This window comes from Zonotrichia albicollis, chromosome 28 (assembly GCF_047830755.1).
Source record: "Zonotrichia albicollis isolate bZonAlb1 chromosome 28, bZonAlb1.hap1, whole genome shotgun sequence".
NCBI classification, from domain to species: Eukaryota; Metazoa; Chordata; class Aves; order Passeriformes; family Passerellidae; genus Zonotrichia; species Zonotrichia albicollis.
This window is the reverse complement of record NC_133846.1, coordinates 456,585-482,004: the sequence shown is the minus strand read 5'-3', so window position 1 is coordinate 482,004 and position 25,420 is coordinate 456,585. Positions and strand designations below refer to the sequence as shown.

Genomic DNA, 25,420 nt, shown 5'->3' with positions numbered 1-25,420 from the left:
CACAAGGGGCAGATCCAAGGTTTGGGACATCTCTCACGAGGCAGAGCACAGCGGGGACAACTCCAGCCCGAGTATCACTAGAGGAGGGAGAAAGGGCTGGGAGAGGTGCAGGTGGGGGTCGGGAGAGTCCCCTTTTCCCACGCCTGAGGTGCCGTTCCTTGCAGCATTTGGATGAACCAGCCGCACTCCTGGAAAATGATTTATGTACGATGAGCTTTGCAGCTGCCTGGTGCACATCCGGAAGGTCCCTGGCGGGATTGGGGGGTTCAACTCCATCACTGAGATCGACCCCCAGACCCATTTTCTCTGTTCTGCCTGGCCCGGAGAGGGGAACTGGAGGGTGACCATATTCCAGCAGCATTTCGGGGCCACCGTTCCTCCAGACGCCGTGGTGGACAGAGCCTTGCCCTGCCCCGGGCACGCAGCCCCTCCGCGGCCCCGCAGCGCAGTTCGGAGGATGAAGAGCGCTCTCGGGATCCCACCCGAGCAGTGATTTTGGGTGAGGCAGTGCCAGCCTCAGCCCAGGTGAGCACCAGAGCTCCTTGGAGCCGTTCGGGTCCGACCTGGGGTCCCGACGCCGTCCGGGGGCACAGTCCCGAACAGCGCTGCCCGTGCCGGGGACTGGCCGGGTCCTCGCCCACCCCAGCTCAGGCTCTGCCTCCCCTCCCCGTCCCGATCCTCTGCTCACACCCGACCTCAAAACCCGGTTTTAGCGTCAAATCCGGAGCCCGACTGGTGGCGGCAGCGTTGGGGCTGGGGCTGGCTCGGCTGCTCCCCCCGCTGCCGCCTCTCCCCGCTCCGCCCGGTCCCGCCGCCCCCGCCCGGCCCCCGCCCGGTCCTGCTCGGTGCCGCGGCGAGCCCCGAATCGGGTCAGTCGCTCTTTAAAGGCTGGAAGGCGGCACCATGTGATGCCCCGGCTCCGGCGGGGAGGCGGCAGCGCCTGCGGGAGCCGAGCGGTGTCGGGCACCGGGGACCGAGCGCAGCCCCGGCCAGCCCGGCCCCCGGCGGCCGCACGGTCCCCCCGGCATGAGCCCCGCCTTGCCCTGCGCGGGGACAGCGCCGGCTCTCCGCGGGTGAGAGCACCCCGAAACAAGCCCTGGATTTGCAGGACAAGGTGAGAGGGGTCGGCTGCCTGGACTCGGGACTCGGGACTCGGGTGGCTGCAGGAAGCGGCGCAGAGCAGGGAGGGGATCCAGCGGGGGAGCAGAGGGAGCCCCGAAAGGCTCCGACAGCGGCCCCGGGGCGGCCCCAGGGGCGGGGAGCTCTGCCGCTCTCCCGGGACTGAGCGGCGGCTCCCGGTGCCTCTTCACCGCCGGGAGCTGTCGCGCTGCGGGATGGAGGTGGCTGCGGGACGGAGAGGGGTGCGGGACGGAGAGGGGCGTGGGATTGAGAAGGGTATGGGATTGAGAGGGGTGCGGGACGGAGAGGGGTGCGGGACGGAGAAGGGTGCGGGATGGAGAGGGGAGCGGGATGGAGAGAGGTGTGGGATGGAGAGGGGTGTGGGATGGAGAGGGGTGTGGGATGGAGGTGGGTGCAGGATGAGCTCGGTGGGGGCGGGGGGGCCCGGAGCCCCGGGTGACGGCACAGAGAGGAGAGGAGTTTTTCCCACCCCCTCGCACAGGCTCCATCCCGCTCGCAGCTCTGGCAGCGATGCCACTCTCTCACCGTCTCCCTGTGCGCTTGCAGGTGGCTGAGGACCCCCACCGGAGCGGGGCGGACCGGAGCATCATGGCACACCCCATCTCAGCCTTCCAGGCTGCCTACATCTCCATTGAAGTGCTCATCGCTTTGGTGTCCGTGCCGGGCAATATCCTGGTCATCTGGGCTGTGAAGATGAACCAGGCGCTGCGGGATGCCACCTTCTGCTTCATCGTCTCGCTGGCGGTGGCCGACGTGGCCGTGGGGGCTCTGGTCATCCCCCTGGCCATCATCATCGACGTCGGACTCCAGACGGAGTTTTACACCTGCCTCATGGTGGCCTGTCCCGTCCTCATCCTCACGGAGAGCTCCATCCTGGCGCTTCTGGCCATTGCCGTGGATCGGTACCTGCGGGTGAAGATCCCTGTCAGGTAGGAAAAGGCGTCGGAACCAGCTCTGCTGTGGAGGTTAAAAGGGACTGAGGAACCCCCAAATTCTCGGAGAAACACTGGGAGAAAGGACTTTCCTCCACGCTGCCATCCCAGACACATCTGGCTGCAGCAGCAACCGGGGCAGGCTGGGCAGGGGAGTGAGGGGGGGGTGTCCTGGAGCCTCCAGCAGCTTCTTTTGGGGGCTCAGAGGGTGCTGGGTGTGCAGGCAGAGATCACACTGTGGCAGCTAGCTGGCAGTGAGGGACAGCCACGGGATGCCCATGGCCAGGACAAGGTGTGACCCCATGCATGGGACAGCCCCAGCGGGTGCTCCGCGAGGAAAGCGGGTGACAGCTTTGCCTTTCACCCCAGCTTTTCCCTTGCCATGGGGAGCACGGGGGTGGCTTGCTGTGGGACATAGCCTCGACAGTTTGAGGAACCAGAGGTGACAGCCTGGCACGTTTCATGGGGCAGCCTCACCCAGGAGAGACCCTGGCTATGGGGTGCCCCACAAATAACTCTTTCCCTGTTTTGCCCCTTCTGCATGTGTGGCCATTCCAAGCCCACAGCCAGTGCCTCATGACAAAGGAGGGGAACACTTTATTTGAGCACTTTATTCAAACTCTGCAGCTCCAGGAGGAGATAGTTAACCCTTTATGCCCCACTGCCTCCCCATGCTGGGGCCATGCTGGTTTGGGGAAGCATTTCTGGGGTGCCACGGTGGGACCGGTGGCTGTGAGTGGGGCTAGAAGGGGACAGGACACCCGAGCTCGGTGCTCCTGAGCAGAGCCAGGCCCAGCCCCTCACTGTGAGTCCCCCTCACTCGGTGGGGATGCCTTTGCCAGCCTCATCTGCCCTGCAAGGCTCTGGATGTGGGAGCATTGCTGGAAAACAGCCCAGGCCAGCTGAGCACTCGTGTCTCCCCATTACCCCTCAGCAGTTGAGGCAGTTGGCTGAAGGGGTCCCAAACCCTCCATCAGCACAAACACCCCACAAAGGCACCCCTTGTGTTGATGCTGCCCAGACCCCAGCGGGTGTAGGACCCTTCCTGGGGCAGGGAGACAGGGACAGGAGGCACCCCAGGTGTTGGGGATCCCCTGGTTGCTCTAGAGTGCTCAGTGTTCCCAGATCCATGGGGTCAGGCCAGAGATGTGCTCCTTTGGGCTTTTGCTGCAGCCTCCACCAGCAGAGGTGGAGAGGAGAAGGAGTGTAAGACAGGGGAGGGGGCCAAGGATAAATGCACAATCCCAGCCCACCCCTCCCTGCCACACACGATTTTCACAGACTGTTCCTGACTTCCTCCCTAGGTGTGATTTTCCCAGTCACTGTCTCCCAGCCCGCCGGTGGCACCAGAGTGATTCCCGCCCTGTCACTGCTCTTGGAGCTTTTTTTGGCTTTGCACATCCCCTGCCCGTGGGGAAGGCTCTGCTGTGGGAGTTCTGCGGCTCCACAGGAGCAGCACAGCCTGTCAGGCATTTTCCTAACAAACCAGTCCATTTTTAACTCCTTGTCTGCCTCTGAGCATCAGATGGGCCTTTCAGGGGAGATTCCTGCCCTGATCCCAGGAGCTTTCCTGGGAGCAATATTAATATTAATATTATGCTGTACACAGTTTGGATGGGTTTTTCTTATGAAATTTCCACCCTGAATTTTGTGATCCCATTGTGTGCCCAAGCACTCAGCAGCAAGAGATTTTCCTCTGTCTTTTCAGAGCCTATTTTAATATTGAAAAGCTTTGTAACCTCTTCAACTTAATAGATGCATTCAAGTATCTGAGAGGTCTTTCCCAGCCTTAAAGATCCTACAACTTCATGAATTCCTGGCAGTTGGTACATGTGGAGATTTTAGGAGATGTAGTGCCCTGAATGGAGCACACAGCACAGGAAACACCACTAAGGAATATTTTCTGAATCTGAAATACCTCAAGTTTCTCCCAGTCTGTTGGAGGATGCTAAGGATGACAGGAATGGCATTTCTGCAGTGCTCATGGCTCTTGTGGTGTCATTCCTGACTGTGACACTGAAGCCAGCAATGGCAAAGTGAGAGCCCAGAGCACCTGGCAGGACTCAGGGCCCTGGGGAAACACGTGTGGCCCCTGTGCTGGGAGAGCTCTGGGAGAGCTCCAAGCATCCCTGGAGGCTGCAGGCAATGATGGCAGCCAGACCTGAGCAGAGATTTGCAGGCAGGGATGGGGAATATCTGCCTCAGGCTCATCCCTAGGGCAGCCCCTCCAGCCCAGGCATGGACAGTGTGCTCACTGCAGCCCATTCCTGTGCCAGCAGGATTCCTCAGAGAAGCCTGGCACAGGCTGGATCCTCACCAGTGTGACCTGCACAAGGCTGAGGGGGTCTTGGGGGCATCCCCAACGTTCCAGCCTTGCCCCCCACCCACAGGCAGCTCTGGTGCTGCCGAGGCTCAGGGAGGGAGAAATGCATTTCACAGAGCCACAGAATCCCTGGAAGGTTTGTTTGTGAAGGGACCCTACCCTGCCGGGGGCTGGGACACCTTCCACTACCCCAGGGTGCTCCAAGCCCCTTCCAGCCTGGCCTTGGGCTCTTTCAGGGGTGGGGCAGCCACAGCTGCTCTGGGCACCCTGTGCTTTCCCCACAGGGAAGAATGGCAGGGAATGGGAACATGGCAGCTGGTTCCAGCTCCAGGCTCCCCATGGACACCCTGCCCTTGGGCTGCGAGTTTGGGAACATGGTGTCCCCAGGGGTGGATATCCCCCGGAAGAAATGGTGCCCTGAGACATTTGGGGTGTCTCTACATGGCAGTGGGAGATGCCAAAGCAGCATCCAATGCTGCATTGCTCCAGTGGCCACTTCCCATGGACACAGAGGCACAGAGGGATGTGGGCCACCCCTGCAAGGCAGATTTTATCAGAGGGAGAAGGGTCTTGCTTGGATTTGAGTTGGCACCTCCTGTTCTTCCTTCACCCAGCATAGGCAAGGGACTGGGATATCCCACCAAACCCTCTCCATTTGGTCCTGGGGATGATCCCTCCTGGCTGCTGGGCCCTGAGGGATGCTGCCTCCCCCCTGCCTTGACTTTGGAGGGATGCAGGAGCATCAGTTGGGCTGAGCAGGCTAGAGCAGAGGTTCCCCCACTTCCCAGCCCCCACAGGAACAGCTGGAAACCACCTAAAATAGATTTGCTGGTGGAAAACTCCCCCTCCCCTCTCACATCCTTCCTCCCTGCCCGGCACCAGGCAGGACCCCCAGCCTGTGATCCCCCTGCCCAGACTCAGCAGGGTCCCTGAGCCCAGCCCAAACTTCCCTCTCACAGCCGTGCCTTGGAGAATGAAAGGAGTTCAAAGGGAGGGGAAGCAGCAGCTGGGGTGTCTGGCAGGAACCGGCCCCTCGGCATCCCGGGGCAGGCAGGATGCCGGAGGAGACGGGGCTGGGGGGGTGTTTGGGGGGATGGTGCTGAAGGAGTGTTTGGGGGGATGGTGCTGAAGGGATGCTGAAGGGATGTTTGGGGGAATGGTGGTGAAGGGATGTTTGGGGGGCATGGTGCTGAAGGGATGCTGAAGGGATGTTTGGGGGGCTGGTGCTGCAGGGATGTTTGGGGAGGATGGTGCTGCAGGGATGTTTGGGGAGGATGGTGCTGAAGGGATGTTTGGGGGGATGCTGCTGAAGGAGTGTTTGGGGGGATGCAGCTGAAGGGATGTTTGGGGGAATGGTGCTGAAGGGATGTTTGGGGGGCATGGTGCTGAAGGGATGCTGAAGGGATGTTTGGAAAGGATGGTGCTGAAGGGATGTTTGGGGGGATGCAGCTCCTTCAGCACCAGCCTCTGCTGCCCTGGGCCCTGTCTCTGGTCTGTGTTTTGGGCCTTTTGGAAAGGGCCATAGCAAAAGGAGCTGCTGTCCTTGGGATGTGCCAAACCAGCCCTTGGCTGGGGATGCTGAATGTGTGGATGCAGCCCAAGCCTATCTTGGAATGTCCCTGGGGGTCCTCACCTTGTGACCTCACCCCAAACACTTTGAAACGTGCCAGGAAGGGAAAACCTGCAGGAATCTGATGTTTGCAGGAGCCCTCGTGTTGGAGTCTCTCTGTCCACAGCCAGGACCTCCCCGCTCAGCACTGGGGTCTCCTCCTAGTCCTGGCCTTCCCAGCCTGCAGCATCCCAAGGGACATCCCACCAGGGAGAGCTGCCTTTGGTGCTGCTGAAGGTTTGGAATGCACCCCTGGGAGGCTGCAGAGCCATGGAAGTTAGATCAGAATTGTTGGAACTCTCTAGGAAATGGGGGCCAGGAGGCTGGAGCACAGCAGGGGAAGAGCCCAGGGTAAAATCAGTGTCAGGGGTGGCTCTGTGGACAGCCCTGGCATTTTCTGGTTCAAGAGTGCCTGTCTGGAATGAGATAAAACAGCTCGGGGATGACAGGAACATCCCTCAGCCATGGAGTGCAAGACAGGAAGTGAGGGAGATGTGCAGGGGACCTGTGAGCTCCTGGATGGACATGGAGGGGGAAACTTCCCCCTGGAGTTCCTGTTTTCCAGGCTCCTGCCTGAGCTCAGGCTCTTCCTGGGACTGTAGCGCTCTTTCCCCTTCTCTCCAGTCCTGCCAAGGGCCACAGGCTTGGGGCCAGCTGGGACTGGGTCATGGTAAGCCTGGGAAGTCTTTTTGCCCTCAGCCAGCTGGGTCCTGGAGCAGGACACATCTGAGAGGCTTTTCCCCATTCCAGGTTGCCCAGAGAAGCTGTGGAGTGGCTGCACCACCCCTGGCAGTGTCCAAGGCCAGGTTGGATGGGGCTTGGAGCACCCAGGGATAGTGAAAGGTGTCCCTGCCCATGAGTGGAATGAGATGGTCATTAAGGTCTCCTCCAACCAAACCATTCCATGATTTCTCCACCAAGGGTTCATGGAGGGGAGTGATGGGCACCCTCTGCCATGGGATGGGTGAGGAGGAGAACACTGGAATGCAAATTCCCAGCTCCCAAAACATCAAAGGGCCCATGGGATATATTTCCAGCACTCTCAACACTTAGTGCCAGGAAACCTTCCTGTCCAGCCAGGCCAGTGAACAAGCCAAACCACAGCTCTTCCAAGGCCTGTTTTACATTCAGAGGAATTTCAAAGCATCCAGGTGACTCAGAGCTCTCACCCTGGAGCTCATCTATTTTCTTTCACCCTTCACTAGTCAGTGAAAAGATGCCATCCATCCATACAGGCCCAGTCCCCGAGAAAGCACATTTCATTTCCAAGGAGAATACTTCCATTTCCCCTAACCTAGAGGATTTTCGGGGACTGGTAGGTCTTTGCAGCCTCTTTTGTTTCCTCTCTTGCTGCTCTCCTCTGGGTATATATTTAGCAAGTGAGAGTGATCTGTAGATACCTTCATTCCATGGAACAGACAGCTCTGAACAAGGATGGAGATTAAAATGCAAGAATTACAGTCCAGGGAGGTTTCTGCAGACTGGAGGCTGTTTCCAAGCCACAGTTTCCAGCACACTGCACCAGCTCAGCATGTGGGTGCTACATCAGAGCCAGCATTTCCCACCGAGCTCTGCTCCAGCCAGATCCGGCTGCAGGGACGAGCTGTGCCAGGGCAGCACAGGAGATCAATTCCAGCATCACCAAAATCCCAGAGCCCTTGAGATGGGCAGGGATTTACAAGCAGGTTATGTTGGTTTGAGATCCTGGTAAAGACCTGTAAATACCCAGGTGAGCTGGTTTTCAGCCCTACTCTCTGATGCACAGAATTATTTTCAGCCATGAACAGGCTAAGTCAGGGATCAAAGCCGTGAGGGCTCTTCCCTCAGCGAGGGGATGCCTGGATTAGGCTCCCTGGGAGCTCACACAGCTGCTGCAGCAGCGCCACGAGATCTTGGCCGGCTGACGCAAAATCAGGTCACTCCCCAAAGCTCCAGACACTGCTGTGAGTCTGCAGGGAGGCAAGTGGGGCTGTCTGCAGCATTCCCAGTTCCTGGAATGGCAGGAAAAATCCTGGGGCTTGGGGGTGTCACCTGGGGATGCAGTGCGGGGCTGAGTGTGGGATGCTCCATGGCCAGGAGAGCAGAGGGAAGGGGAGGAGAGCCTTGAATCCTGTGCAGGGATGCTCAGAGACTTGTGATATTCGGAGTTAATCACAAATTCTCTGAATTAAAAGGGCAAGGGGAAGTGAATGGCCTCAAGAGACCCTGTGTGGGCTCCCTGAGCAGCAGGACCCTGTCCCCTCCTGGTCCTTGTGTCTCCCAGGAGGGCGAGGTGTGGTCCCTGTGCCGGGTAATCGCTCTGACCCCAATAGCAGTGTCACATCTGTCCCTTCACAGAGCTCACATCTGCCAGGGCTGTGCTGCAGGGCCATGAATGAAAACCTGCTCCTTCCTGGTGCTGCTCCCCAAACCCCTGCTCTGGGAATGTTTTTATTGGGCTTTTTACCGATTTCTATTGATTTTCAGTGTAAGGAACTGACCTTTGGCAATGTCTCACCAGTAAATCTGAGGGCGTGTTCCCACCAAGGGCGCATCTGCAGATGGGAAAACTGAGGCACTGAGCTGTACCATGGCTGGCTCAGGGTGGTCTCATGGGTGAGGGATGGAGGCTGGAACAGGGAAGCTGTGGAAGCTGAGATTTCTGGGACAGCGTGGCCTCTCTGTTTCTGCACTGGAGTGCTGCCATGACTGTGCCCAGGGCTCTGGAGCCAGGATCCAGTCCCAGCCCTGCTGATCACTGCAGGAGTAACCCCATGAAATTAAATTGTTTCTCTTTCATAGCCCAGGCAGCACCGCAGTGTGGGTTTGTAGCCTTTTGTGGTAATAAAACAGACTGAATGTGTCTTCAATGGGCCAGGTTGGCTCAACCCTAGGACAGGACAAGGAGCAATCGGGTCAAACTGAAAAACCAGAAATTTAGGTTCAATACTGGAAAGGAATTCTTCCCTGTCAGGGTGGGCAGGCCCTGGCACAGGTTGCTCAGAGCAGCTGTGGCTGCCCCATCCCTGGAAGTGTCCAAGGCCAGGCTGGACAGAGCTTGGGGACCCTGGGCTAGTGGAAGGTGTCCCTGCCCTAGGCAGGCATGGGGCTGGATGAGCTTTAAGGTCTCTTCCCACCCAAACCACTCTGGAATTCTGGGATTCTGTGGCTCCCCATGAACTCATCCTACAGGGAGCAGACACCAGACCAGGTGGGGATGTGTGGATGGAACCCAGCAAGGCTCTGGTGCCTCCATGGCCATGGTTCAGGTGTAATTCATGGTTCATCAGTCCAAGAGGATCTACTCTGCCAAGCCGGTGGGACACAGCCAGACTGTGTTCCCTCATCCCGTGGCAGCAGAGAGGGTCCATGCGCAGAAAGTGAGGAGCACCCACAGCCAGGACCACCCAGGCAAGGCGGGACAGGCCCTCACTGGAGCTGAGAGACTCCTGTGTCTGGGCCACAGGCCTGTGGATGAGCTGCAGGGCCCAGAACTGCCTGGAACACCCAGCCACGCTGTCACACTTCCAGGAGATGGGTGACATCTGACATTTCCCTTTCCTGGAGTGGCTGGGCTGTGTCCCAGGGCGCTGGGCTGGCAGAGGTGGCAGCGCTGTCCCTCGGGGCTGCGTGTCTGAGGGCCCAGTGCAGCTGCTGGCACACAGACAGGGCACACACCCGCCAAGGAGGCTCTGCCACAGCCAGAGCTGCTGACTCAGCTGCCCTGGGCCTGCGGGCTGGGTGTGGGGCTGAGTCAGGCCCAGCTCACCCGGCTCTGTGCTGAGTGCCTCAGGCAATCAGGAGCCCTTTGATGGGCTCCCGGGTCCTCCCCCACCCCTGTAGGAAGGTGACTCCATCCAGAGGAGGGGCCATTATCACCTGACCTTCACCAGGCAGTCCCACCTCTGGTGTCACCTTCGCTCCACGTCAGCCAGAGCAGGTGACAGGGCAGGAATGAGTGACTCACAGGGGGTGCAGAGAAGCTCAGACACACTCTGGGATGCAGGCTGGGGGCGCAGAGGGGCTCAGATGCTCCTTTTGATCTGGAGCCTTTCCCAATGAGCAGCTCCGGGCTCTGGGCTGGTCACTGTACCCTTGGCACAGGCATGTGGCCTCTGTCTTGTTCTTGCTGGACATCTCCCATGTGGTCACCAACAGCCAAAGCACCCTCAGCTCCTCTTACACCTCCAAGTCAGTCAACCAGGGTTTTTTAGTCCATTTGTGGTGTCAGAATAAGCTTAACTGTGTCATAAAAGGGCCAGACTGGCTCTGTTTACCAGGAAGGGGATTTTGGCCATGAGCTCAGGTGCGAGACATCTGGGACAAAGCCCACCAGCCTCCAGTTCCAAACTCAGATCTGGAGGGACCTCTGTGAGGCCAGACCCAGTCAAATCTCCTGTCTGGCACACCTCAGAGCAGCTCGTACCCAACACCAGCCACTGCTGGCTGTGGGGATCTGCCTGAGGGGACGTGCAGGCCCATGGGTGTCCAAGGCAGAACAGGCAGGGCTGGACAGAGGATCAGGGATGGGCACAATGGAGCTCCTGCTTCCCAATGACTGTGCTTGAAATCAGCCTGACAGCAGGAATGGCTCATGCAAGGGGTCACAGTGCTGCACTGGCAGATCTGTGTCCTGGGGTGGAGGCAGGGGGGAGAAAAAGGTCATAGCAACACAAAGAAGGAAGGAAAAAAGAGGAAAATGTGTGGGAGGTACCACAGTGAAAGAACCTGGGAGGTGAGTTTCATTTGTGACACACACCAGAATCATTTCAGACTGGACAGGAACTGATGCGCTGGAAGAAAATCTCTGTCTAGAAGGACAGGGAAAAGCCCTGAAGGATCTTGCCCACAGGGGTGTGAGGACAGCCCAAACACAGCTTGGGGAGGGTTGTGGTCTCTGCAGACAGCAGGACATGGAGCATGGAGGGGATCACAGGAGCAAGAGATTTCTGGGAGGGATGGGGACAGCTTGAGAGGCTCATCCCCTTTGGGACAACTGTTGTGCTCACCCTGGGGAAATGACAGCCAGCACAGCTGAGCTGACAGGAACAGCATTAAATTGTCCTGGAGACAAATGATTTTTCACAGTCATCCTGCCAAAGCAGCAAGGATGGACACAGCAGCAGAGCCCACCTCTGGGGCTGCCAGGGGCCTGGAGGAGCGTCCCAAGGGGCTGGTCCTTGTCATGGGCATGGAATAGGAAAGGTGCTGTCCCAGAGGCTGCCTGGACTCTAGCAGGAAGTTCTGCTCTGGAAGTGCAGCCACCCAGCTGCTGGAGCTGGCTCCTGCATGGGGTGCCCAGTGGCAAGAAAGAACAATTGACGCTCTCTCAGGCAGCCACAAAAAGCCCACAGAGGCAGCAGGGTGGCTTGCAGAATAGCAATGAGCTGAGCACACAGGCACCCCCACTGCCCCTCTGGCATGGAGATGCTGTTCCCAAGGGCGGCTGGATGGGCAGGGCAGGGGAAGGGGAGACAGCACTGGTGATGCCACCAGTAAGAGAGGATGAAATAACCCTGAAAGACTGAGATCTTCCTCCTCACAGAGTCCTGTGGGCTCAGGGCTGGTGGACAGTGGGGACAGATAGGGGAGAAAGGTCTGCATTTGGTGATGGAGAGAGGAGCAGAGCAGGATGAGACACTGGAAAGATTTGGAGCATCTGGCTTTGCCCTTCTCTGCGCTGTGGGACCCAACACCTCCCCTGTGCACCCTCATCCTCCCTCTCAGTGCATTTCCCATTGTCCCCTCATCCCTTCCTTGCTTGGGCTTTGCCCCCCAGAACTGAGCAGGCAACTCTGACCAGCAGCTGTTCCAGTCTTGGGTGGTTTGGCTGAGTTTTTGTCATGTACCAAAGCCTCTGATCACAAAAAAGAGCTGGAGGAGGACAAGAGATTTCTTCCCCAGCCTCTTTCCTGTGTGTCCCTCACCAGCTGTCCCTGTGCTGTCCCTGGTCCTCTGGCACACAGATCCCAGGTACCAGCCAAGCCCAGCAGGACTGTGGGGACACAGAAGTGACACCCCCCTCTCCCACCCCCTGCCTGGGGTGGCAATATCACCTCTCCATCATTCCTCCAAGGAAGGCACATAAGGCTGGGATGTTGCTGCCACGACAGTTTATCCACCTTCTCCAGGCCATTTCTCTCCCTGCAGCCAGAGATGGGGATGATTTTCTTTGGCCTCCTTAAAGGAAGGGAAGTGCCAGCTCCTGGCACCAGGGATGTTTTCTCATTCAGATTGGTCCATCTTGGCAGATCACAGCTCCCCTCTGCGATTCAGTCTCCCCATCTGTTCACAGAGGGAGTGATGCTCTCTCTGACAGCAGCGAGGGGCCGATGCTGAGAAATGCTGTCTCAGACATGCCAGAATTAGCACAGTCCTACAGATTAAATTATTCCTCTTTTTTTTTCTGCTCTGGTAACAACACTCAGTGCCTTTACCCGTGGAATACACAAATGAAACACTCATCTCTGTCAGTGTGAAGGTTCCATTCTCTGCTGAGCGCTCCCGACTGGGAGAGCCAAGGGCTCAGCCTGGGTCCAGATGGACCTGGCAAAGCCTGAGCAGAGCCAGCATGGGAGCAGCTCAGATGGGTCTAATCTCAGGGAGCTCATTCCCCACATTCAGCACTGCTGGGACACAGGCTCCTTATGGGCTCAATGAGGTTTGTCTGCTCTTAGGAGCTGAAAGTGCTCCAATAGCAGAAAACCTGGAATCCCAGAATTCAGGAGATGCTGCAGTCAAATTTTCTTGGGTCGAGGATGGAGCAGTCACTGACACCCCTTTTCTCCAGGGGACCATGGAATCCTAGAATGGTTTGGATTGGAAGGGTCCTTAAAGATCATTCCTCCCTCTGCGTGACCCATACATGAGGGGGTCTTGTGGGGATCCTCCACATTGCAGCCCTGCTCCCCACCCACAGGCAGCCCTGGCTCTGATGAGGCTCAGGGAGAGGGAAATACATTTCCTAGAGTGCCAGAACCCCCAGACAGGTTTGGGTGGGAAGGGACCTCAAAGCTCACCCAGTCCTACCCAGTTCCATGACACCTTCCACTATCCCAGGTTGCTCCAAGTCCCATCCAAGCTCTATCTTGGACACTCAGAGGCATGGGACAGCCACAGCTTCTCTGGGCAACCTGTGCCAGGGCCTCCCCACCCTCATAGGGAACAATTCTTTCCCAGTATCCCATCTATCCCTGCCCTCTGGCTGTGAGAAGCCGTTCTGCCTTGTCCTGTCCCTCCATTCCTTGTCCCAAGTCCCTCTACAGTTCTCTTGGGGCCCCTTTAGTCATTGGAAGGGGCTCTAAATTGTCCCCAGAGCTTTTTCCTCTCCAGGTGAGAACCCCCAGCCCTCCCAGTCCCTCCAGAGCAGAGGACTCCAGCCCTTGGGGCACATCCATGACCTCCACCCTGCCTGGTCCATGTGTCCCTCATCTCCGTGAGCCAACCGGGCTGCCTTGGCAGCCTCTGGCTGTGTCTGCCCATTGGTCCTTGCTGGAATTAAGACCAAAGTCATTAGGAACATGCAGAGGCTGTAATTTAGGCCCAGCTGAGATATTTCACTGCAATACCTGATCTTGGGTCTCAGATCTCTCCACCAGCCTGATGGAAATACTGAGCTGCTTCCTCCCAGGGAACAAGGCCCCTCGGTTTTCTTCCAAGTGAATAAATAATCTTTTAATCTAAATGAGAAAACAGAGTGCAAATAAACTTCAGGTTTGATTTGCATTTGCACTTTTTATTTGTTTTCCTGTTTTCTCAGAGGTGAGGGAACATTTAATTGTGGTGTTAACTGGAGTCTTCACTTCCAAATTGGTATTTCATTTGACTGACTGAGATATGGATTCGCTGTTCAGACTCATTCCAGGATAAACAACTCAATGGCTTTACACTCATGTCCTCTGCTCGTTACTTCTTCCATCTTTATGGTGTGTGGAGGGGGTAATTACACAGGCTTTACTTAAACTTTGTGGGGAGTTGTGTTTGAACAGAGGTTGGAAGCCAAATTGGTACCTCCAAAATTATTTCCCCCTGTTTAACTACATATAACCAACTCATTAAAAAAACCTTAAATGAATCCAGCTGCTTTTGCATTTGAAATTGATCTTTTAATCAGGGGAAATATGCATTGGACAGAAGGTGCTGGACTGGTTGTTTTGGGTTACTGTGTCCTCTGAGGTTAAGAAACAGTAGATCTCATCAGCACTGCTAATTCTCCTCTAGGCATTGGGTGGAGAAAACAACCTCCCTCGCTTTGGGAACCTCCAGCCAATTTTTCAGTCTTGAATGTCCTAATCTTTGAACTGGGTTAAATGCAAGAAAGGAAATGTTCCCTTTGCAGTAACAAATTCTGCTATGAGGATCCTGATCCAGTGACAAGTTGCACCATTAGGAAATCAGGAATTTAGTTGTTGACTGCAAAATCAGGAGTCAGGTTAGCAAGAGAAGTGTAAAACTCAAGAAATTAAAAGGCAGCCAATACCAATCTCTTGTTCCAACTGTAATTTAGGATATCTCTTTTTTTCTGATTAGTCCTTCTGCACGGGAGAGATAAAAACCCACCTAAGCCTTGCTCGGAGGCTTTCTTGGTGCCTTTCTTAATCGAGATTCTATCTCCAGTTTCCTGCCTCCCATTTATCTGGGGAGCAGATCTCAATGTCCTGTTGAATGCAAATACAACCACAACAGCGGCTCCCAAGACCCCCTCATTTCCCTTCTCCTTGGGGTCCCTGATCTGCTCCTGCCTTTTCATGGCTTTTGATGCTTTCCAGCCCCCCTGACTGGGCCCTCCCTGGAGTCCCAGCTCCTTTGTGTGGCAGTGGTGGTGAGAGGCAGGGAAGGGTGGTGGCACTGGGCACTTCCCCAGCAGGCACCTCCCTCCCAGCACAGCCTTTCCCCTCTGCAGCTCAGTGGTTTGTGGATGGACTCGGACCCACAGAGCCTTTGGGAGCCCAGGCATATCAGGTACTTTATATCTGCTGTCCCATTTCCATTTCCCAGAGTCACATTGGTTGCATTTGGCATTTAAAGTGGGTTTTAAAACTACTTTCTTTCTTCGTCCTCCCCTCTTCCCCCTCCCTTCTAAATTTTGAGGGCTGACTTTCAGAGGCCTCGTTTCAAAGAGGTTCTTTTGCATAAAGAATCAAAATATGCAATGCATAGAAAAATCAAGTGCAATACAAGCAATAATTAAAAACCCACTACTTTTATCCAGCCAAGCCCTGGATTTGCACTGAAGATTGGCAAAAACTGCCTTTTATCCCTTCTCCTTTGTGCTCAGGGAATGCCTCACCCTCACTTATCCAATCACACAGAGACTCTGCTGAGCTGGGTCTGGACAATCAGCTCCTGGCTGGTTGCTGGGGCAGGGGCAGGGCTGTTGTGTGGCAGCCCTGGAGGTGGCCAAATGCACAGGGAGATGGCCCAGCACAGCAAGGGAAGATGGCCTGATACTCCTGGCCAAGTTGATATCCTGCCACAGCCCTGGGTGAGAAACAGCTCCAGCACTGTCACAGAATCGTGGAATGGTTTAGGTGGGAAGGGGCCCAAAAGCTCATCCTGCTCCATCCCCTGCAATGGGCAGGGACACCTTCCCCAGACCAGGATGCTCCAAGCCCTGTCCAGCCTGGCCAGAGAGAGATCAAATGGGGATGAGTGGCTGCACCTGAAATTGTCTTCTGCTAGAGGTGGGGCTGCTCCCACAGCACAGGAGGCTCATCCCTGTGATGATACAGTTGTGTGGGAGCCACCCTCCAAGGCAATGCTCACACAAATCCCTATTTTTGACAACAAAACTGTTTAGACATTAAAAATGTCCAGGAAATATATTGCACAGGGGCAGCACCAGAGACAAGCCCATATTGCTCATCACACTGTCCTGCAGCTTTCACAACCTCACCCCATCTCTTGGGGACCAAATTGTCCTTCTCTATGTGTCCTCATTCCTAAATTCCTGGGTCTATAAAAGAATCTCAGCTTCTGCTTCTTCTTCTTCTTTTTTTTTTTTAAGCACCATTTCTCACACTTTGCTTTGCTCAAAATCTTGTTGCCTGAAAGCAGCAGCCAAAAGACAAGAACATCACATTTTTTCAGAGAACATCACCAGTTCTGAGATTCTGCAGGTCGTTTCATGATTTTGCAGCCATTGCCAAGAGTGTTAAATCACTTCCCTCCCTTCCCTCCCTATCTCACTCGGGGTCCTGGAGGAAGAAGCCAGAGGTTCAGAGAATTCAGGGGTCCTGGAGGGCCCTGACCACACATGGTAGAGCTGGGAGGGAGCCCCAGAGCTGCCTGGGTGCAAAACTCTGGCTCAGTGGGACTCGTGCCCCACTGACCAGGGTGCACCCTCCCACTGTCACACGGCAGCAGGAGGGTGATACATCCAGAGCAGGGCCATCCCTCAGCACCCTTGGTGCTGCCCATGGCACCAGGGCTCTCATGGCTCCTGTTTTGGGCGTGAAGGGTCTGCCTGGGTTTGGAGGGTGGTGCTCACTCATAGACACAAACTAAATTGTCATTTCCCTCAGGCCCTGGATGGCCTGAGCATCCCAGCTCCCTGCTTAACCTCCACAAACACATTTGGAATGAGGGGCTGAGCATGGGGTGAGTGGTCCTTGCTGAGAATCTGCTTGTGCAGTGATAGAGTCCACATCAGGCTGCAGCCTCAGGCTGAAAACCAAGCTCAGTTTGGAAACAATATTAGTTTTCTGAGCAGAAAGGATTGATTTGGCTGCTGGGGTGAGGGTGCTGCTGGAGGATGTAGGGAAACCTCTCTGAGCAGAGGGGGTGACCAGCCCTCCTTCACCTTCCTTGGACAGCAGCTGCATCTCCTCCACACCAGGGCAGAACCTGAAGGAAGGATGCTTCAGTGTGAGCTCTCTGTGCTTTCCATCCTCCCTCCCAGAGATCTCCTGCCCTCCCCTGCTCCCCCTTCCCCTGCAGGACCTGGTCACGGTGGGAGCCCTGGGGTACCCAGGGGAGCTGTGGGTGCTGCTCTGCTCTGGGTGGAACGCTGTGGTTGCTCACCCCATACCTCTGAGCTGAGCACCGCTGGGCAAGGGATCTGAGAGCAGCTCTGCAGTTCCTGGAAGCCTGAGCTTTGTTCCCAAGGCTGTGACTCATTGCCAGAGACGGGGCAGTGCAGCAGCACAGACACCCAGGGGAGGCTGGATCCAGCCCCAGCAGGGCTGGGAGCAGTCCTGGAGGGGCTGTGGGGGCCCAGCCAGCCTGCTGGGATGTTGTGGCTGCTCCCAGGGACCAGAGGCGTGACAGGATTAATCTCCTTGGCTCTGCAGGAAAAGATGTGGTCCTGTCACTGGAACCTGAAATAGGGCAGGTTTAGCCCAGAACCAGCTGGGCCCTGTGGGGTGTGTGGGGATATGGGGGAGCAGGGAAACCTCCTGAAGCTCTGGGTGATGCCCACACAGGAGGTGCCAGGCTCAGGCTGGATGATCTCTGGGTGTGCTGTGCCTTGAGGTTTGGTCCTACTGAGACTGGTGGCATCGGGGGAGTGTCAGAGTTGTGGGGACGTGGCTCTGTGCTGATACAGGCTGGAGCTGGGGGTCACCTTTTCCCACACCCCAGCCACCATCTGGGTTGGCATCCCCGATGGACCCTCATGTTGGTACTGCCAGTCTGGGCTGAAGATAACCTGGCATCATTCCCACTTCCTACCATTTCAGCACATAAAGCTCTTTTCTATCTTATCTACTCAGCCTCTTGTGGGGATGTTTGTGTCCCTGGGGCTGCTTTTGGATGTGCCCACATCCCTCTGCAGTCCTCAAGGATTCCAGGGTGCCTCCAAGGTCCTGAGAGCTGTGTCAGGGCAGGCTGAGCCCACATCAAGGCTGAGCCCACACCAAGGCAGCAGCATTTCCCTAATCCCTGTTTGGAGCCCAGGACATCTACAAGTGTTCCAGGTCTCTCCACAACCTTCTCTGATGAAGCTCAAAGCACGAAATCCCCTTTTTGTGTTGTTCTCTTGCCATTTGCTGGAACTGTCACAAGTTCCAGCTTCTTCCACCACTGAATGAAGCCCTCACCAAAGCCCTGGGGGCTCCATGTTTCCGTGTGTGGGGACCAATCAATTTTGGCAGCATGAATTTGTTCCCCTCACCCACATCCATTAGAGAATTACTGGCTATTAGAGGTGATTGCAAACATCCAGAGGTCTTGCCAGATGCTTTGCCTGGCTGGAGTTGTTTGTGCTTTGCAGGCACTCGTTGCAGAATGATTCCTACACAGAATCAACTTTTAGGGATGGTAAAATCAAACCCAGAGCACGGATGGACCAGGATGGTCAGCAGTGGGATGCACACATCCACCCTCTCCCATGCCTTTCTCCCGGTGCCTTTGGGGGAGGTTTGCCTCAAGAAGCCTCCCGGTGTGGAACCATCTCCTCATGCTGCAGTGGAGGAGACCCAAAGTGTTTTGGGAGCAGAGATCCTCAAAGAAGACACTTCTCATGCCCAGGTGTTCTCTGGGGAGGCAGGAGTGGCTGCAGCTCCAGGTCACCACGTGTGGGCTGATCTGCCAGGCTAGGAAGGTGCCAGCTGCTCCCAGAGCTGGGCCAAGCAGAAAAGACACCATACAGTGCGAAAATCCTTCCCTGTCTCTCAGTGGGGTGGTCCTAGCTGGGCTTGGGTGCCCTGCAGGGCCAAGTAACAGCCAGGAGTGCTGCAGTGACAGCAACGAGCTCTGGAATCACAGCTCAGAGCACACAGGGACAGAGCTGTGGGTGGGAGGACCCAGCAACTGTGGGGAACGTCCATCCCTGGACTCCTTACCTTTGGACCTCCTGTGCCCCCCTCTCCTTGCAGCATATGGCCCAGGGAGCGCCAGGCACCCTGGGGTGTGCCAGTGCCAGCCCCAGACTGGGGCAGCTGGTGGAAATGGGAGCAGGGCAGCCCTGACCTGGGCTCAGTGGTTACCAGGGAGGTTCCAGGTACAGGTTTGGGATGCAGTCCCACCCATGTGAGTGGTGGGTAAAAGGTTCCTGTTGCCATTGCTGCCTCTCCTGCCCTGGGAACCTCCAAAAGTGACACCTGTAGGAAAGGGTCATTGTCCTCATCCAACTGTCCCTCAGCCCGAGCACACAGACATGGGTGAGGCAGCAGGGGGAGATTTTCCTCCTCAGCTCCTTTTAAATCAGGTCCCCAGGGCAGAGTCTGAGGCCAGGATTCCATGTCCTGACCCCCTGGCCATGCCCTCCCACCGTGTTTCCCACTCCCTCTTGTCCCAGGGAGCTGCTGGCGCTTCTCAGATTTCTCCCACAGCTCAAATCTCTTGCAGAGCAACCAGCTGGGAAGGGACACACACAGGGTGCTCCAGGTCCCTTGGGAGCCCTGGGAAGGGGTTCTGTGGTAGGATGAAGGTGTCAGGCTGGAAATGCTGTGCTGATGGAGACTGCTGGGCTACTTTGGTGCAGGACAGGGGCTCCAGCACCAACAAACACCAATGTCCTTGCTGCATGTGCTCTTCTAGCTTGCCTGAAAGACCAGACCAGTTTTTTATGCCTTTACTTGCCACCTGGGTTTTGACAAGAAATCAGTCTGGGATTTGGGGATCAGGACAGTCCCCCATGTATCCTAAGGCAGTGCTGACAGGAGCAGCCTCTCCATTCCAAGCGTTTGTAGGAGCAAGCTGTAACGTCCATCCAAATACCAGCTTTGACTGGTATTGGTTGACCTCTATCCCTCCCAAGGCCACCATTCACATGGTGAGACACCCACCTGTGGCCACAAACCCACATTTGCTACCATTCTGTGGTTCTATAAAGAAGGAACCAACCTTTCACTTCCAGGATCATAGTGACAAAGGCTCTACAATCAAAGTTCTTTCTGCAGCACTTCCCACTTTGTGTGAGTACCCAGGGACCCCTTGTCCCAGCCCTGAGCTGTGGCTGACCTCACCCTTGCAGAGCCTAGACACCACTTTGCATTTCTCAGGCTCTCGTTCCGGAGCAATGCTCCGAAAATGCAAAAGCAAAGCTTTGAACACCAACAATCTGAGTTTTCCCACCCAGCAGCCTCCAAGACACTGAAAGATCTGAAGGGAAGATACAGCCAGGAGAAAGAAGTAGGAATCCAAATCCTCTGAGATCAAAGCACTTTTGTCTGGAGACCTTCAATTAGATCAGGACATGGTCTGGCTGCTTTTTCTTGCTGTGTTCATCGTGCAGATGAGCTTCATGTCAGCTTGGCCTCCTTTCTCCCTGCCACGTTGGCTCCAGATTCTTTTCATTAGTAATGGTCTGTCTTCATTAGTGAATTAATTTCCCAGGAATTGCACTGCAATAAACTCTCCAGAGCAAAGACCAGCAAAGTCACATCTTGGCACTGACTGGACAACAGCAAGTGTTTTGTGGACAGAAAAACTAATCACAGAACTGCTAAAAACCTTCACATTTTATTCAAACCAGGCCTAGAGCCTTTGAAACTTTTTCAAACAAAACAAGAGACATTTGGTGAGTGTTGGGTTTGGATTGACCTCTGGGTTGGGATGTTGGAAATGAGCCTTCATTTCTCTCTTGGGGAAAGTCCCCAAGGCAAAGGTGAAATCCATGACAGCAAAGAATGCTCTGTTCTCCAGGTGAATGCTCTGCTCTCCAGGTGCTTTCAGACATGCCCTAATATCTGAAATGGTCACAGGGCCTTTGCCTACCCAGGGCTGGGCACCTCCAGAGCAGGGCCTGGGCTGGGCTGGGCTCCTGGGCTGCAGCAGAGAGGATTGCAGAGGTCTGGACACATCAAGATGTGACAGAAGAAGTTGAATTTAGTCTGGGAATGAGGACCAAAGGGAAAGGAGGGTGGATGGTGTTTTCAGAATGATGGCCAGGGGGTCATTACAAAGGTCTAGAGGGACAGGAGAAGGGGGAATGGCTTCCCACTGTTGGGAGGCAGGGTTAGATGGGATATTGGGAAGGAATTGTTCCCTCTGAGGGTGGTGAGGCCCTGGCACAGGCTGCCCAGAGAAGCTGGGGCTGCTCCATGGCTGCAAGTGTCCAAGGCCAGGCTGGACACTGGGGCTTGGAGCAACCTGGGATAATGGAAGGTGTCCCGGCCCACGGCCGGGGTGGAAGGAGATGGGATTTAAATCCCTTCCCTACCAAACCATTCTAGGATCCTATGATCTTCATGAGAAAAATGGTCTCAGTGTCTGCTCTATCCTCAGCCTCTCCTGGAGACAGCATCCTGCCCTGGAGAGCTGCTCCCTGTCTCCCTGCCAGCTTTGTGCAGCCCCTGGGGACAATTTGTCAGCCTCTGCCTCCACCCATCACCTATTCCCTTCCCCCGGGGAGCAAACAGCTCTATCAATAATTGCCTTTTTGCCTCTTGGCATTATCTTCCAAACCCTCAGATTTTGTTCCACACCACAGTTCCTGCCCATCCCATCTCATGATGAGTCTGGATGGTCATGGGTCCTTTCTCCTCGCCTTTGCATCCAAGAGGGTTTGGGTCAATGCCCATCCCTGTGGGGAAGGGATGGTGCAAAAACCACCACTCAGGGAGGGCAAGGGGAGCATCTACCAATTATAGTCAGGCTCAAACCCCCAGGGGAAAAGGAAACCAATCCAAAGTGGATGAAGATGGGGGTGATGATAACCATGGATGTTTTAGTCACAGCTGTTAATAAAAATAACAGCAGTAATAAAATTGCAATAATGCTGGTAATTGCTCTGATGCTGATGAGAACAATAAGATTATTTATTAACTATGAGCCATTATCAGCATTTTCTAGGGCTTCTGCCTCCCATACCTTCCCAAACTCCAGCCCTATCATATTAATGCAAAATGAGACAAATGAGAAAATATTTTCTTTATGGCATAACCAAGAATAATGCTGGGAACAGCAAGTTCTGTCCCTTGGAATTGTTGTGACCCCTGTCCCTCTGCTAACTGTCCTCTCACCATGTGGCAGGGGTTGAGAATTAGGTAGGATCTTGTATTTCCACCCTTTAAAGAATCACAGAATCAATAAGGTTGGAAAAGGCCTCTGAGACCATCAATTGCAACCTGTAACCTACCCCCACCTTGTCATCCAGCCCAGAGCACTGAGGGCCACATCCAGGCATTCCTTGGACACCTCCAAGGAAAATAAAGGGTAAAAGAATTGAAATTGGACTTGTGGCCTTTGGAGCAGCTGACCCCCATGAGAGCTCCATGAGAGGTCCCATGGATGGATGGGCCTAGTGAGCTGGAGGGAGGAGGAACCTGGAGCAATTTTACAGTTTTTGTCATTCTCCATGTGGGGCTGATGGAGACAGTGAACACAGGTTCCTGGAAGCACATTTCCTGCAGCTGCCTCTGCCCTTGGCTTGTTGCTTGAAGGAGAAAATGTGGCTGTTTTCTCTGGGTTTTGGTTCACCCACTTTTCTGTGACCATGTCACACACAGGCTAAAGGAGGATGTCCCGGTTTCCCCTGGCTGCTTCTGCAGGTGCACCCTCAGACCTTGTGGGGCAAAGGGAAGGCAGGAGCAGGGAGAGCCAGGTCCTGCTCTCAGGCAGTGCCAGAGCAGTCACTGCAGCACGGGGTGGAGATGGATATGGACCATGGCAGAGAGATGGACGCACAGGAAGGAGGGATGGATATGGACCATGGAGAGAGAGGGGTGTGCAGTGAGGAAAGATTGACCCCGTGTCTGGGTGGCGGCTGTAAGCCCTGGGATCATGTTTGGGGACCGTGGTGACACTGCTGCTGCTCAGCAGCTTTGTCTGTTGGGCAATGGCTGCCACACAGCTCTGCAGGTCAGGGAGCACACAGAGTGGGAGCATGTCCAGTAGAAAACCCCAGAAACCCCCAGCAGTGAGAAATGGGGCACAGCTTGCAGGGGTTGCAAAGAGGGAAGGAGCTGGGGCAGGGGGTGCTGCTGCTGTTTCTGGTGTCACTCCCCAAGCTGTTCAAGCCTGGCGAGGTGACAGTGGGGTGTCAGAGCTGGAGGGCACATCAGCCCCCTGCCAAGGACCTGCAACCAGACATGGGGTGCAGGGGCCAGCACACAGCCCCACATGGGGTGCAGGGCTCAGCACACAGCCCCACGGGAGTCTCTGGCATCCCTCTGCCAACCCCTGCTCCCTTGGACCCTCCTTGCCATTCCCTGCGCTTGACCCCCAGTCCTGGTTCTTTCCCACCACCCCTTGCCCTCCCTGTTCTCCCTGTCCTGAGCCTTTCTCAGGGTCTCCTGGCCTCTCTCCTCCCCACAAGGAATAAATCACCCTCCAAACCAGCCTTGGCTCAGCGGAAACAGCTGCCCACACTGTCACCTCTTTCCCACGGGACCTGGCTGCCACCAGGATGTTGTGAAGCTTTTCCCAGAGCACAGGAGGTTCCTTCAGGAGAGATGTTGGGGACCAATGGCTCTGGACCCTCTGGACTCACAGGGACTGAAGTCCTCTCCTCCAGACTGTGCCACTCCAGCAACCCACCTTGATGCCTTGCCCATGAGAGGGGTCTTGAGAAGGGAGAGTGGGTTTGGGTCCTTGGCTGTATAAAAAAGGCCCAAAATGAACAATTTCCATCACAGGTAAAGGCTGCAGACTTGCAGTAGTGAGCTCTGAGCAGTAGGATTGGGAAACCAGGTTTTCCAGCCACCTCCACATGGTTGGGTTAACACCAGCAGCACCAAGAGACCCAGCAAACAGTCAGGAAAACATTTTTTATTCAATCCCCTTTGGTGGAAAACAATAGCTCTTGGGCCGAGAATCTTCTCAGCCTCCAAAGAAAAGCTTTCTGGAGAGCCAGGGGAAAAATCAATCCAGCAGACTGCACTTCCCGCTTGCAGAGCTCTGGAGAGATGAGCCCAGCCCTGGTGGCTCCCCAGGGGCATCAGGGAGGGAGCAGAGCCCAGCCAGAACACAGCTCTCCTCCTCCTCCTCCTCCTGCCCCTGGCATCAGCCCATCAAGAAAGAGGGTTTTGTCAATCCGAGCGCATTAGGAGAGGAACAGGCTGTGCCCAAAGCTTCCCCAGGGCTCCATTAGCACCCACATATCCTTCCTCCACCCCAGCACATCCCAGGGGATGCTTTCACTGGCCATTTCCTCCCCAGGCACAGGGCAATTGTCTGGTGGGGCTGGTGTGTGGCAGGAGGAGAGGGTGACCTCCTGCTCTGGGTGCAGGTGCTTGGATGGAGCTGGGCTCCAGAGCATATGAACTCCCTCCAAATCATGAGGGTTGGACACTCAGGCCTATTCCAGGTGCTAATGCATTCCCTGGCCTGACATCATCTCCCAGAGCTCATGGATTGTGCCTGGGGTCTCTGCCATCCCAGGACACAGGCAGGGAAACCAATCTATGAATACAATTTTCAGAACAGGCTGTTAGCCACTTCCAGGGGAGGGAAGGAGGAACATCCTCCTACCTCAGCATGGGCACTGCCACCCCACCACTGCCACTCCTCCGGGAGCTACACAATCCCCAAGCAGAGCATCCCAGCCATGTCTAACTCCTTCCTGTGGCTGTTGTCTCTCCCACAGGTACAAGAGCATGGTGACACCACGGCGGGCAGCCGTGGCCATCGCCTGCTGTTGGATAGTCTCTTTTCTGGTGGGACTTACCCCCATGTTTGGGTGGAACAACCTCAGCAAGATGCGAAGGACTCAGGAGCTGAACAGCAGCCACACAGAGTTTGTCATCACGTGCCAGTTTGAGACAGTCATCAGCATGGAGTACATGGTGTACTTCAACTTCTTCGTCTGGGTCCTGCCTCCCCTGCTGCTGATGCTGCTCATCTACCTGGAGGTCTTCAACCTCATCCGCAAGCAGCTCAACAAGAAGGTGTCCTCCAGCTCCAACGACCCCCAGAAATACTACGGCAAGGAGCTGAAGATTGCCAAGTCCTTGGCACTGGTGCTGTTCCTGTTTGCGCTCAGCTGGCTTCCTCTGCACGTCCTCAACTGCATCACCCTGTTCTGCCCGTCCTGCCAGACCCCGCACATCCTCACCTACATCGCCATCTTCCTCACCCACGGCAACTCGGCCATGAACCCCATTGTCTACGCCTTCCGCATCAAGAAGTTCCGAACAGCCTTCCTGCAGATCTGGAACCAGTACTTCTGCTGCAAAACCAACAAAAACGCCACCAGCACCACCACAGCCGAGACAGGCAACTAGGAACTGGGAGAGGACAGGGAGAGGCGTCTGTGCCCAGCCAGTCCCACCTGGACTCTGTTCCTGCTGTCTCAGGAAGGGGTAGAGAGGACCCGATGGGTTCTGAGTTCAGCAGCCCCCTGCAGTTCCTACAGCCACCCCAGGGGGTTATTTATTCACAAGCATTGTACTGTTTGGATATTGTAGCCTGCACTGTTACTTTCTGGTTTAGGATTTTTTCTCCCTGATTGTTTTTGTTTTTCATTTTTTAAGCATTGCCAAGTATTTAAGGAGAAATTGTACAGACAAATGCGCAATTTATCTTCATGCAAATAAAGTCCAGTGATCCAAACCA

The 25,420-nt window shown here is 55.4% G+C and overlaps 1 protein-coding gene across 2 annotated transcripts; it reads left to right on the top strand.

Moving 5' to 3' along the window:
- The first annotated feature begins 710 nt into the window (after positions 1-710).
- Positions 711-25,420, top strand: LOC102064597 (adenosine receptor A1). 2 transcript variants are annotated; one of them, XM_005492446.4, is made up of 3 exons: positions 711-1,114; positions 1,687-2,069; positions 24,453-25,420. In XM_005492446.4, exons 2-3 carry the CDS (start codon positions 1,729-1,731, stop codon positions 25,087-25,089), a joined length of 978 nt encoding a protein of 325 aa, XP_005492503.1. In that variant the 5' UTR covers positions 711-1,114; positions 1,687-1,728; the 3' UTR covers positions 25,090-25,420. The 2 variants fall into 2 exon arrangements, with proteins under 2 accessions (XP_005492503.1, XP_074384284.1); XM_074528183.1 differs by lacking the exon at positions 711-1,114 and adding an exon at positions 1,232-1,340.